Source organism: Raphanus sativus, chromosome 7 (assembly GCF_000801105.2).
Source record: "Raphanus sativus cultivar WK10039 chromosome 7, ASM80110v3, whole genome shotgun sequence".
Lineage (NCBI taxonomy): Eukaryota > Viridiplantae > Streptophyta > Magnoliopsida > Brassicales > Brassicaceae > Raphanus > Raphanus sativus.
The window spans coordinates 8349968-8363582 of NC_079517.1; the positions used below are offsets into that span (position 1 = coordinate 8349968).

The following is a 13615-nucleotide window of genomic DNA, read 5'->3' on the forward strand; positions in this document are numbered from 1 at the left end:
CGTTGTTGCATGAAGACAAATAAGTTGGAAATTTCTATCGCCACCCAAGTAAGACTAGTTTAACCGTTTGGTTGCATCAAGTGTCAAAGTTTTTTTTTATGATTTTTCAGCTCAGGTCCGGTCCAAAGGTCTATTGACATAACCATGTACACGTGTAATATTATCGACTTCTCGCGCGAATATAAGAACACACTTGCACATATAAATGATAAATGAGGCAGGCTTTTGATCAGAAAATAAAAATAAACTAAGCAGGCTAATGAAGTATAAACCTTCTGTCCATATTATTCAGTAAGCCCATTTATAGTTTCAACCCAAACTCCTTTTAATTAGATAAAATTTGTAATCAATACATTCTGGTATAATATTGTTGGCTGGACATGGCGAAAGGAAACTCAAAAAACTTATTTTGAAGGAATGAAACTTCTTCGTGACAGAAAAATGGAATGGAACTTCTAACAAAATAAACCATCGTTTTCTTAAGGTAATAAGTCGTAGTGCGCGCGACCACGAGGTCCATGATGCATCATCCACTACCGTAATGAGACAAACCATTTACAAAGAAATCAAAATCAAGAATATATAAAAGATAAAATAAATCAGACGGTTAACAACAACAAAGAAAACATATCGGACGGCCCACAATTCCCACGACCACGCACTTACCGTAAGACCTTAATTTACTAAAGGATACAATCTGCATAATTACAAAATAGATTATAAAAAACATGGAATTCATACAGAAATATCGTAAATCAATGAAATGGACAAAAAAAATTACGGAGTCAAAATGTAGTAACTTTTTTAACTAAAAAAAACTCTTTAATAAGACAATTGTATGATGATCATAATCTTAGAATAAAAATCCGTAATTTTTCTATTCACATCACTTGAATAAAAGCATAGTAAACCTTCATTATATATTCTCATTAACAAAATGAAAAAAATAAATAAGATAAAAAGTAAAGAGACTGTTTTTGTTCATTTTTTTGTTAGTGAAATGAAAGAGAGCATCATATAACTTGAAAAAATGCCAACAACATTTTTGGTCTTAGTGGAGAAAAATATTGTATTAATTTTTGACACTAGTCACAATTTTTGACACTAACCCCAAAATTAAGCAGAAATTAAAGAAACTTATTAGTTTGGTGACCGAGACTCGTTCTCAACAAATTTTTTTTTTTTTGGTAAACAACAAAAATTATTCTTAACAAGAATTAGTGATTTTTGACCAATATATTTCTAAAAGATTTGTTTATTTCATAATCAATTTTTTTTTGTTTATGCAACGATCAATTACACAAAATAAAATTTTGATATAAAAATATAGGTTATTAGATCATGATCTATGTACCCAAACCATTATCTAAATCAAACTCAAGTCCGAGTTTACATTGATTCAGCTTGGTGCGCACAATTAGTTTAGTATAAAATCAAATCTCTATAATTGTTTAAGGTTATCAATCTTGACAAACTTCTTTACACTGTCCATTTTGTGCTATTAAAGCAATAATCTTTGGTATCGAAAAGGAAGGAGGAGTGGGCAAATATCTTGGCCTTCCGGAGTTGTTCACTAGGAGGAAACGAGATCTCTTCTCTTCCATCGTCGAGCGGATTAAACGACGAGCAGCTTCATGGTCCACACGACGTTTATCACCAGCCGGGAAACTTACTATGCTGAAGTCGGTGTTATCAGCGATCCCTACTTATACCATGTCTTGCTTTCCTCTACCGGTCGGTCTGTGCAATCAAATCCAATCCGCTCTCACGCGATTCTGGTGGGATGCAAATTCATCCGAAAGAAAGATGTGCTGGATAGCATGGGACTCCCTCGCAGAACATAAAGATGATGGCGGTCTCGGAGTGCGGGACATCCAGGATTTTAATACAGCCATGCTCGCAAAAAACGCATGGCGCATCCTTACAGCCCCGGACAGCCTTCTTGCTAGATTACTGCTCGGAAAGTACTGCCATAACACGAGCTTCCTATCAACACCATGTGTGTCCTCAGCCTCACACGGATGGAGGGGAATCACAGCAGGATGCCGACTCCTTAATCTCTACTTGGGACGAGTTATAGGCAATGGAAGCATGACAAAGGTCTGGTCGGATTCATGGATCTCTACAACCTCCCACATCCTCCCCATTGGGCCCCCAACAGAAAGCTGCAGAGACCTGTATGTATCGGACCTTCTCACTAGAGAATCACGCCAATGGAACCAGGCGCTGGTGGAAACGGTGCTCCCGGAGTTCGCCTCGCAGATTCTCCTCCTCCGACCGAGTATACAAAACGCAGAAGATTTCTACTGCTGGCAGAGAACTAAATCAAGCATTTACAGTGTCAAGTCCGGATATTATGCGCTGAGAGAGGATCACAGGAACACATCACTACAGGCCCCACAAATCAACCCCTTTGACTGGCAGAAACATGTATGGAAAAAAGAAACCTCTCCAAAGCTCAAGCTCTTTCTTTGGAGACTTTGTCGTGGAGCACTACCACTAGGCGCCAACCTGCAGAACAGAGGAATCGCAACACCTGGCTCCTGCCCACACTGCAACGCCCATGAGACAACCATGCATTTGTTTATGGAATGCCCTTTTGCTCAACAGCTTTGGGAGTTAGCTCCATTTGGTCAGCAACTCGAATTCTCCAATGTAACCTCAGCACCCGAGTTACTCATGGCGTCTTCCTCTTGGATTTGCTTACCGCCCACAGGTATCACGAGTGATCTAGTTTCTTGGTTGCTGTGGGGTATTTGGAATGCCCGGAACTTGCTTGTCTTTGAAAACAGGGCTATACCAGCGAAGCGATCCATGGAGATAGCAATAGGAGCGGCCCGAGAATGGTTACTGGCTCAGAACCAAGCAGCTACTCTCCCAAAGCAAGCCCCTCCCCGATTCGATCAACCGCCATCGCGCCTGGACATCACACTGTGTAACTCCGATGCTGCCTGGTCTGCGTCTTCTATGCAGGCGGGTCTAGGCTGGCATTTCGTCGACGATCAAGCCTCTGCCCTGGAACAAGGATCATGCGTCCTGCAGCGAGTCTCATCCCCTCTCATGGCGGAAGCGCTGGCCATGAGAGAAGCAGTCACGGAAGCGAAGCGCACATCCCTCCTCAAAGTCTGGTTTAGAACCGACTCTCTCGAGCTCGCACGAGCTTTAAACTCGAAATCATATCCGGTGGAGCTTTATGGAGTTCTCATGGATATCAAGTTACTATCCCTCTCTTTCAATTTCTTCTTTGTGTCTTTTGTTGGACGTGAGCACAATGTATTGGCAGACTCACTAGCGAAATCTGCTTTAAGCACTGGCTCTGTTCGGTTGTACTGATACTACTCTTTTGAAGTTATTAATCAGTTTGTTTGTTGCCAAAAAAAAAGAGCAATAATCTTAAGATAAACATTTATCATTCAAACAAACTTTGTAATAAAATTGAATTCCAACACTTATCAGTTACCACCTACCACTATTGTGTAACCCAACGTGGACACCTACTAACATCCTTATTCACGAAACTCCCCTTTACTTTTAAAATTTCAAAAGTAAACACTGAATGCGTTAATCCCAATAACGCCGGCAAAACCCATGGTATATCTCAACCATCTATTCTATTTTCATCTTACAAAACTCATTAACATGATCAATTGTTAAACCAATCAAACTGAATAGAAGTAAAAATTTAAAATACACTAAATTATCATTACTTGGCTAATGTAGGTTTAAGTTTCAGTTCAAGTGATTAACATGATGAATTATAACAGATAATTGATCCACTATAAAGAATTAGCCGGAAAATATTCCAAATTCGAATTTGGCAGTGTAATACGAGAGCACATCATTTTACAGGGTCGATAGGGTTTATTGAAAACAAATCACAAAAACTAGAAATATCTCCAACCATCCGAGGCCTAAACTGCATTTGTTAAAGGCCCAACATAGCACATAGGCCGCGCTTGACCTTTAAAAGACTCGTACGATCTGATTGAAGTCTTAAATATGGTAAAGATACACAACTAGAGAGACACAGAACAACCTTTTTCTCAAAGAAACTTTATTTTCACGTGACAAACACAATTGATCTAAATCAATGGCAGCAGCTTAAAAGTACCGAAGAACCAATGCTATTACCACTAAACCAGTACGTAAATGGAGTATTACATAATCCTGTTTTATAATTCAAGACACTCTTTCAGATTACAATTATTTATGGTTCATGAATAATCATCATCTAGTCACAATTCAATTGACAGTAAGTTTCCCGACCATACCAGCTCCCTGGTGCGGCACACAATAGAAGCCGTAAGAGCCAGGCTCCGTCAGTGTAACCTCGTATGTCTCTCCAGCACCATTGAGAAGAGCTTGCTCGTCCATAGAGATCTTGCTCGCGTCCACGCCACTAGGTATCTCGTCTTCGTCGAACACCACGTTGTGTGGGTACCCTGCGTTGTTCTTGAACACGATCTTCTCTCCTTTAGCCACCGTGAATTCGCTCGGCACGAAAACAAGACCACCATCGTCAGATCCTAAGAGAATCTCAATGGCCATCGCATTCCCGGCCAAAGCGATGGAAGCTGCAGCTGCGACGGCCATGACGCTGAAATCTTTAAGAGAAGACTTCACGGAGAGCTTAGGCGCCGATGTGGAGGAGGATTTGAAGGCGGCGGTGGATACAGTCGTGGGTTTGGAGTTGACGACGAGCTTGAGGCCGGTAAAACATGGGAATGCGACGGTAGCTGATGTAACTGACGCCATTTTGTTATGTTTTTTTGCTAGTTTATATGATTAGTAATAGAAATGAAAGGAGTATAATATATGATTTTATCAGATTTATATAACAGTTTTGAAGTTTCTCCAAAAATGGATTGTGAGCCAAAAAAGGGTTTTGTGAGATTTTATGTGGTGAGTAAATGACAGAGAGAGGCAGAGTTATCTGCATAGAATTGCTGTGATTGGCTGTTTTAGATTTTTTGGGAGGTGACATGGCATTGTTTGATAGTTTTGTTTGACGTTTCATAAGTAGACTTTGAACATTCCAAGTTTTCATTTGTAGCTAACCAAAACTAATTTGAAGTCTCTGAATTACGTAGAGCAATCCCATTGATATATCACTGAGGTTTTTTTTTGTTTTTTTTTTTGTGCAACATGTTCTTTAAATATAATAAATAAACAATAATATTACAATATAAGTAAACAATAATATAATGTAAAAGAAAAAATGAATTAATGTATAAATATCACAATTTTATTATTTACTAGATATGAGCCCGTTGCGTTGCAACGGTTTTGTTTGATGTTTAAATTTAATAAGAACATAAAATAATAATCATTTTATTATAGTTTTATGATTGATTTGCATATGTTGTGTAAGATTTATTTTATAATTAAAAATAATTTTTATACATAAGTTCAAGTTAAAATTTGTATTTTATAATAATGGCACATAGATGAATTGTTATCAACTTTCTACTTGGATTAGAAAAAAACATTATACCTAAATTTTTGAATTGAACCCAATCTAAAATAAGAAATTGAATGAATAATAAAAAAAATTTGAAAGTCGAATAACGTCAATTAAGTAAATGATAACATTATACATTTTCTTATGTACTAATCTAATGATTTATTATATAAGTTTTAAAAAAATTATTTTGCTTGAATTGTTTTTTAAAAAGGAAAAATGTTATATTTTATAAATATCCTTTTTATTTACAATAAAAAATAAAAATAATACTAAATACTCTTTTACATTTTTGATTAGGATAAAATAAAAGTAATCTATGATTTTAACTAAATCTTAGATTTATTATTAAACAGTTTGGTGTATTATTAGGATTTTATCATTCATTTTAAATATTATTTAACTACAATTTTTTCTTTTATAATTCTCTTTTTCATGATTTTCTTAAAAAAGGAAAATTACTGTTCATATAACTTTTACTATTTTCATTTTGGATTTATAAAGGAAAATTACTATTAACTTACTATTTTATGGAAATATTTTATTTACAATAATTTGTTTACAGAAAAAAAGAAAATTACTATTAATTAATTATAAATGTGTAAAAACATTAATCTTATAAAATAATATTTTTATTTTATAATTCTATTTGTTCACGATTTTTTTAAAAAAGAAACTTAGAATTTTTTGAAAGGAAAAATTATTTTCATATAGCTTTTACAATTTTCATTTTGGATATAAAAAGAAAATTTATTATTAATTTACATTTTGTATGGAAATTATTTTATTTACCATAATTTTTCACAAAAAAGGAAAAAATACTATTAAATAATTATTTATATGAAAATTTTTATTTAACACAAAAAGGAAAACTATAATTTTTTGGAAAGAAAAATTATTTTCATATAGCTTTTACAATTTTCATTTTGGATTTAAAAAGGAATTACTATTAATTTACAATTTGTATGGAATTTTTTTATTTACAATACTTTTTCTAAAAATGAAAAATGACTATTAAATAATTATTTATAATAAGATTTTATCTTACACATATTATAATCTTAAATATAAAATTGTCATGTGTCACAATCATGTTAATTACAAACAAAAAAATTACTATTAAATACTTATTTATAACAAAATTTTATTTAACACATGTAACAATATTAAATATTAAATTGTCATGTGTCACAATCATGTTAATCACTAACTTTGAAGAACCAAGTTTTATATAATGAAAAATCCTTACAAAAACAAAATTGTATCATATTTTAACACATGTCACAATCTTAAAACTTTATTGACACATATCGCAATTAAAAAAATTAAAATTACTATCAAATATTTTTAACAATATATAATATTAAAATGGTAATTTTGTAAATTTTCCTTATCTAAAAATACTAATTCATAAATTGAACTTTAAAAGACTATTTTTGTAAGACTATTTATTATGTGAGGATGTGTTTCAAATGGAACACATTCTATTTTATAAATCTATTTTTATTTACAATTTAAATCTCAGGTTTTTATAATTCGTTTAGAAAATTTTTAAACTACTATTTCTTTCATAATTCTGTTTTTCATGATTTTTTTAGAAAAGAAAAATTAGAATTTATTAGAAAGGAAAATTATTTTCATATAGCTTATACAATTTTATTTTTGTTATTTTAAAAAGGAAGCTTACTATTAAATAATTATTAGTATAGAATTTTTTCTGTTAACAATTATTTTGTATAAACCTTAAAAAGGAAAAATATTATTAAATAAGTATTATAATTACATTTTTCATAATTTTTTAAAAAAGGAAAATTATTTCCGTATAACGTTTAAATTTTCTATTTATTGGACATTAAATAATATAAAAAATATTATTTAACACATGTCATAATCTTAAATATATAATTGCCATGTGTCGCTATCATATTAATTAGTAACTTTGAAGAGCCAAGCTTTATATAATAAGATGTAAAAAAATCAAATAATTTTCTTGTCTGAATATCTCAATTTTGGAGTCTATATATTATTTATTTATTAAAATAATTTTAGTGAAATATTATGGACAGAGATATAGGAGTGTCAAAATGAGTTACAACTCATGAGTTACTCAGCTCAGCTAATTTTTTATGAGTGTGATCACTATATTTTAGGCTCATTTAATAAATGAGTTTAATGATCGAGCTTAAAAAAGATCACGAGTTATATGAACGATCGTTAATGAACATGAGCTGACTCATGAGCTCGTTCATTTCTTAAGGAAAAAGATAATTTTTATATTTATCATATTTATCTTTAAAACTAAAATGTAAAATATACATAAGTAATATAGGAATAAAATTTTTAAAAGTTATCTATACTTTTTCCGAAGAAAGAAAAAAAGAGACTATCCTGTTTAGAAATTATCAAAATTTTCTATATAAACCTACGATAACCATATCATCTCTCTCACAAATTTCATTGATCTCAAATTTGACATACGTCTCCTCTCACTTTGCTTATCGTAACTCGGAACTCATGGTAAGTTATTTATGATTAATAGTTTTATTAAATTTTGAATAATACTATAGAAGTAATTTTATCGATGTTTAATTTAATATAGTTATAATTATTTTGTGTTAGATCACGAGTTAGCTCATTTAACTCATGATCTAGATGATCCGAGAGTTTATATATTGAAGCTCATATAATAAATGAGCTGATCTGAGCTAACTCATGAAAGAGCCGAGCTTACTATGAGCTGAGCTGAGCGAGCTAGCTCATTTTGACACCCCTATAGAGATACTTTGATATTCCAAGAATTTATCTAATAAAAAAAAATATCAAAAGAGTTTTCTAATTACGAAATGAAATAGTTAAATAAAATATCAAACCCAAACGGGCAGCTAATCTTTTCAAGCCTATTTAGTAGCTTACCGAATGGGCCTTAATGGGCTTAGTTTCACATAAAGAACTACAATAACGAAAAGTTAGAAAACGGCAAGACGTTCGATTATGCAAGAGATAATCGACGTACAAGAGAAGAGAATAACCCCACCGTTTTAAGAAAACCCCCTACAACACCCTGACGTTTGTCTCGTCAGCAGCACTGAGCCTTAACTTCTCTCTGTACTCGTTCAACTCCCTCTGGTACCTCTCCTTGTCCTCCAATCCAATCTTCTGGTAAACCTACAAACAGAAAACCGAAATTGCGGTTAATTTATCGGTTTTATACACAATTAATCGCAAACCGGTTAATTAAACAATTGGTTTACCATTCGTTCCTCGGCTGAGAGATTGCTCCATGACTCGCCAATGATCTTCGTAAACTCTCTTTCCTTGTTTGGATACAGAGACTTGAGCTTGCAATGTTTCTCCGCAAAGAAGAAATTGTAACCGCTCCGGTTTGGTTTTGGGTAATTCGGGTCCTCTCTGCGTCTGCTTCTACGCCGTTTACCCGAACGACGTCGTCTCTTCCCAGCTTCAAGATAAGGTACAGCGGCAGCGTTTGGATCAACAACTGGTGGTGGTGGGCCGGGATGGGCTGAGTGATAAAGCACGCCATTAAGAATCTCCGAGCCCAACTTTACTTTAACCAGATAACCACAATCGAATTTGCCTTCAATTGTACCTATGGCTGTGAAACTCGACGAACCTGTGCCATGTATTCAAATGTCACATGTATTCATAATCTAAATTATATAGTAGATACATTATCTTATATTTGGTCCACGTAGTTGGTTTTTTTTCCAACAAAATCCAAATAAATTTGCATCAAACATAATGTCAGTGGGACCATTATGAACTATAGGCTATATTTGAAAAGTATAGAGATAAACATAAAGATTTTACGACAAGTACGTAAAGCTAACAATACAACCATCATCCTAGTGCCCCTAAACATAAGTTAAGCATCTATATAATCATTGATGATTAATTTTCTTAGTAAATAATATATATAAAAAAAAGAAAAACATATGTAAACGAACCTTGACAAGGAGAAGGAAAAGAACTAGTATATCCTATGCTTGGAGGAGTGTACTCGACGAGAGCCATCTCCTTACTCGTTGAAGGATCCTTGGCATGAAATGTAGCTGAGATAAAATGAAGTATAAGCCATATCTCCTTACAAGTACGTGTTGTTTAGTATAAATGTAACACATAAACTATCGTTGGTAAATAATTAATACTTTCAAAATTATTACAAGAATAGAGATAATATAATGAATCAATTCGGGTAAAATCAATCGTGGACTCCGTACGTGTTAAAATAAGTGTCCCACGATTGAATCCATGACTTAATATTTTGAGATATATTTTTAATTATTTCAGTAATTTTAACCTTATCAGTTTATTGGCGATGGCAAACAAAAATATTGAAGTTTCTACTCTTAGGGCTTAGCATCTTATGGTTCTTTGGTAAGCATTTTATCAAGCAGTTGAATGAAAAGCGTATAAAAATAATTTCTGATAAATGATTATTCCAAGTAAACAAATAATAAAATGAGAATATAAACCTGTAGGATGAAGAAGAGGACCACGAGCATTGAAGAGATGAACTTGTTCGTAATGGAAGAGAAGATTGAGATAATGTTTCCTTAAGACAAAAGAAGCACTTGTTGTAGTCGCAGAGAATCTAAACACTCCTCCAACTTCTCTCCATTTTTTCTCAGTCACAACCTTTTTAATTTGACATGCATTTTCATTATTTACCAACATTTAAGTTTGAGAATAAACTACTAGTTGTATTGAAAAAGAATCAAGAAGTAAAATGGTTGACCTTTTCGTAACCTCCTCTCCTCGTGACCTCCACATACAAAACATGCAAGTCCAGTTCTTTTCCACCAATCACAGGAATCCTTGAATAAATCATTTTATTTAAAAAGTATATAAAATAAGTAAAGTTGATGATAAAAAGAACTACAAAAAAGTAAGAATAAAAATGGGTTACATGAATTTGGTGGCCAATATGGAGTGAAACCTCCTGAGAGTATCCCAGAAGAGAGAAAGATCCTTCACAACATCTTCATGTGAAGCCAAAGGTTCAGGGTACTCTTTAACCTTAGCCGGCGACGTTGCTGTTGTTTCTACCGTCGCCTGAGACGGCGTCGATTCGTTTCCAGAAGACATAGTTTGAGAGAGAAGAGAATACTGTTTTTATTTTTTTATTATTGTCTGGTCTCTCTTATTTGGTTTTGGTTTAAGGAACGAAGAGAAAGATAACAACTGAAGATAAGATTTGTGATTAAATCAGAAATAAATAGAAATTAAAATTTTGCTAGCAGAGGATTAAAAAGTAACGGACGTGATGATTTGTCATTTTCTTTATTTTATGTGTGTTTTAATATATGCCACAAAAGTTATAAGGGAAATTAAAATTCTATATACTTTGTAGTTTAGATATTTGCTTTCAAACTTTTTGTTCTTATTTTCGAGGCGTTTTGAATGATGATTTCTCTGATGCTACTTATATGTATTAATTACTTTTTCACAGTTATTATTAATACTGATATTATTACACCTCAACTACTTTATATGTTAAGCTTACGAGCAGTCAAATTTAGTCACATCTTTCTCTTTCCAATGTAACAATAATTCAAGAAAATTTCAAATCACTTGAGTCTTTAGTTACATGCAAGTATACACCTTCTTGCATTTTTTTTCCCTTACCGGCTAGTTATTTTTTTTTTAAGTTTATTAAATTCTTACACTTCTAACATTTGTAAAAATAAATACATGCGTTATAATCATGGAGTTCTTTTAAATTGATCATTTATGTGAGATTTGATATCTAAGAAGTACAAACAATGTCTAGGTGAAGCATTAATAACTCACAAGATCTTAAATATATAATGTTTCAGCTAAAAATACATATTATATTAAAATAAAAAAATATTTTTAAAAAATAAAAGTAAAAATCTAACTACTTATAAATAAAGCGGTAAATGTTTTTGAAATGCGAAAATATTTTCTATTTTAAAACAATAATTATTTCTGTGGTATTTTATATTTTGAAACGGGAGTATTAAGCTTTTTTGGTATTTAAAACCGCTGGAAATTGAAAATTTGTCACTGTTGAGTATTGACATGCATTGGTAAGCGAAAGTTATAAAGTAGGAGTACTTATTAGTGCAGACGAAGATAGGAGTCACACCCTAAAACTCATCGGTTCAATCGAAGTCTGACATTTTATTTACCCTAAATAACAATTTAGTTATAATTAAAATGGTAAAAAAGTTATGTGCCTTATGGTTCGGAGAGAGAGGCTGACGTGCGTTTAGGGGATTTTATTGTTCTGCTCATATGTAACGTCACGTCTCTGCCTGTAGATTCGTTTCCACGTTTCTTCCTCTCAATCTTTTATTCTTTAAACTTCAAAGAAAAATTCTCTGTTCTATAATAAAAGTAAATCTTTATATGATGATGACATTGAGGATCGTATAAAGCATTTGTGAAAAAGCATTTTGATATAAAAGCTACAGGAATCGTTAACCATAATTGTTGTTGGAAAGAACTCACGAGCACAAACAACGTTGACTTTTCAAACAAACCCAGAGATTAGTTATGCTACTATAGTAAATGGTGTCTTACGAGGTCTTTACTTGAGAGTTTTCATCATTTTGCTCTGCCACTGTTGTTTCTTGGGTCTTGCCAACAGTCTTGCAGACAAGAGCTTGTTCTGCGTTGTGTCCAATTCTGCCGTAGTTTAAGTCAGGATAGTTTCTATAGTTCAAGGAATGCAACCAAAGAGCCACGTTTCCGTATTTTCTCTCGACAGAGCCAATGTGAGAATATATATGCTTCAATTTAAAGGCTTCAGCTTCTTCCTTATATGCTTCCATCGACACTTCCTCATACCTGTCTTCACATTGTGTGTTGTTATAAGACGTGAAGAAGCATTCGTCCAAGTAAAGTCCTACTTCAGGCGCCATTGGTACGGTTATATTCACATCTCTGGTAACAAAAGATTCAGAATCAACACCAACAATAACTATAAACACTAAAAAGATTATAACCACTAAAAGAAAGAAGAAGAAGCTTACTTGCTGAAAGCAGTATTGATAAGTGATTCAGGAGCACAGTTCCTCATGATAGCAACAGCAAGACCCATCATCTTCCGAATCTGATGAAGCATGAAGCTTTGGCCCAAGACTTCACACTTGATAAAATCAATCCCATCAAGATTAATGACAGTGTTCGCAGTGAAAGAGATGATAGAACGATTCGCAGCCGGGTCATCAGCCTTTATCCTCGTAGTAAAGTTATGAAAATTATACGACCCAACATAATAACTCAGTATCCTATTAAACCTCTCCTTCTCCTCCTCGCCGTAACAAAACTTACTCTTTCCCTCAGTAGTCAATGCACTAAAGCTGTTCGATAGAATGTCTGACTGAGCATCCAATGATTTAGCTTCAAAGCTATCGACTTTCAACTTGCCCACAACACCAGTGATCTTGTTCTTACGACCTCTCTCAGAACACTCGTAACACTTCACATACTCCTCTCCTGAACCCAAACTAGCCATCACCGCTTCTCTATCACGATGCGTGAACGGATCGAGAGCAAACACAGGGATCAGATACACATACCTCCTCCGATCACAGAATTTATAGGAGCTAAAAGACGGAGGAACATGCTTGTAACCAAAAACCCTAATCTGATCAGGAAGATTAGCATTGAGCCGATCCACGAAACCAGGTGGGTCAACGTGGAATCTACCGGAGACAACTTGTCCCACGGCGCTCACTCCTTTATCAGTCCGAGCACACCGCGTGAAGTCGTATTGCTTCGGTTTCCCTCGATCGATCTCTGTCACAGCTCCGGCGCGAAACAGAGCTTCTTCGAGCTCGCCTTCGATGGTTTTCGCGCCTGGGTTCCTTTGCATCCCTAGATAACCCACACCGCAGAACGCTAAGATTATGGCGACTTTTCTCCGTTCGTCTCCGTCGCCGGTGGTGGTTGACATTTTTGAACTCCTACTAGTGATTTTTGGATCTCGATCAGGAAAAACGGTTTCTTGGTTTCAGGATTCAAAAGTCTATTTCTTTAGTGACGAGAAGCCATTGAACGCCTCCATGGTTCCAGACTTCCTCTGCTACTACGGTGATGGCTACTCTAGGTTCACACTCAAAAGTCAAAACCCTAGACGACGACCGAGGTGAAGAAGCTCGCTAC

General features: G+C 33.9%; 4 protein-coding genes across 4 annotated transcripts; 1 reads left to right on the plus strand and 3 right to left on the minus strand.

Annotated features, from left to right (window-relative positions):
• The first annotated feature begins 1674 nt into the window (after window positions 1-1674).
• LOC108815278 (uncharacterized) lies at window positions 1675-3333 on the plus strand. Its single transcript, XM_018587921.2, has one exon. The coding sequence runs from the start codon at window positions 1675-1677 to the stop codon at window positions 3331-3333; it is 1659 nt and encodes a 552-aa protein (XP_018443423.2).
• Window positions 3334-4106: 773 nt separating this feature from the next.
• LOC108814904 (plastocyanin minor isoform, chloroplastic) lies at window positions 4107-4879 on the minus strand. Its single transcript, XM_018587549.2, has one exon. It carries the CDS (start codon window positions 4753-4755, stop codon window positions 4243-4245), a length of 513 nt encoding a protein of 170 aa, XP_018443051.1. The 5' UTR covers window positions 4756-4879; the 3' UTR covers window positions 4107-4242.
• Window positions 4880-8278: 3399 nt separating this feature from the next.
• Window positions 8279-10657, minus strand: LOC108816250 (high mobility group B protein 9). Its single transcript, XM_018588821.2, has 6 exons — window positions 10389-10657; window positions 10218-10296; window positions 9955-10117; window positions 9427-9531; window positions 8713-9092; window positions 8279-8626 (listed from the first exon to the last, which is right to left on the minus strand). The coding sequence occupies exons 1-6, from the start codon at window positions 10565-10567 to the stop codon at window positions 8513-8515; spliced, it is 1020 nt and encodes a 339-aa protein (XP_018444323.1). The 5' UTR covers window positions 10568-10657; the 3' UTR covers window positions 8279-8512.
• Window positions 10658-11880: 1223 nt separating this feature from the next.
• Window positions 11881-13613, minus strand: LOC108814511 (tRNA pseudouridine synthase 1). Its single transcript, XM_018587097.2, has 2 exons — window positions 12481-13613; window positions 11881-12391 (listed from the first exon to the last, which is right to left on the minus strand). Exons 1-2 carry the CDS (start codon window positions 13404-13406, stop codon window positions 12025-12027), a joined length of 1293 nt encoding a protein of 430 aa, XP_018442599.1. The 5' UTR covers window positions 13407-13613; the 3' UTR covers window positions 11881-12024.
• Between the last annotated feature and the right edge of the window lie 2 nt (window positions 13614-13615).

Excerpts from the sequence above, each read along its gene's own strand:
- LOC108815278 (XM_018587921.2), top strand. The coding sequence starts at position 1,675 with ATGCTGAAGTCGGTGTTATCAGCGATCCCTACTTATACCATGTCTTGC.
- LOC108814904 (XM_018587549.2), bottom strand. The coding sequence starts at position 4,755 with ATGGCGTCAGTTACATCAGCTACCGTCGCATTCCCATGTTTTACCGGC.
- LOC108816250 (XM_018588821.2), bottom strand. The coding sequence starts at position 10,567 with ATGTCTTCTGGAAACGAATCGACGCCGTCTCAGGCGACGGTAGAAACA. Across the intron at positions 9,532-9,954 it reads TCCTCTTCTTCATCCTACAG|CTACATTTCATGCCAAGGAT; the intron begins GTTTATATTCTC and ends ATTTTATCTCAG. Across the intron at positions 9,093-9,426 it reads TTTTCCTTCTCCTTGTCAAG|GTTCGTCGAGTTTCACAGCC; the intron begins GTTCGTTTACAT and ends TACATGGCACAG.
- LOC108814511 (XM_018587097.2), bottom strand. The coding sequence starts at position 13,406 with ATGTCAACCACCACCGGCGACGGAGACGAACGGAGAAAAGTCGCCATA. Across the intron at positions 12,392-12,480 it reads ATCAATACTGCTTTCAGCAA|AGATGTGAATATAACCGTAC; the intron begins GTAAGCTTCTTC and ends TTTTGTTACCAG.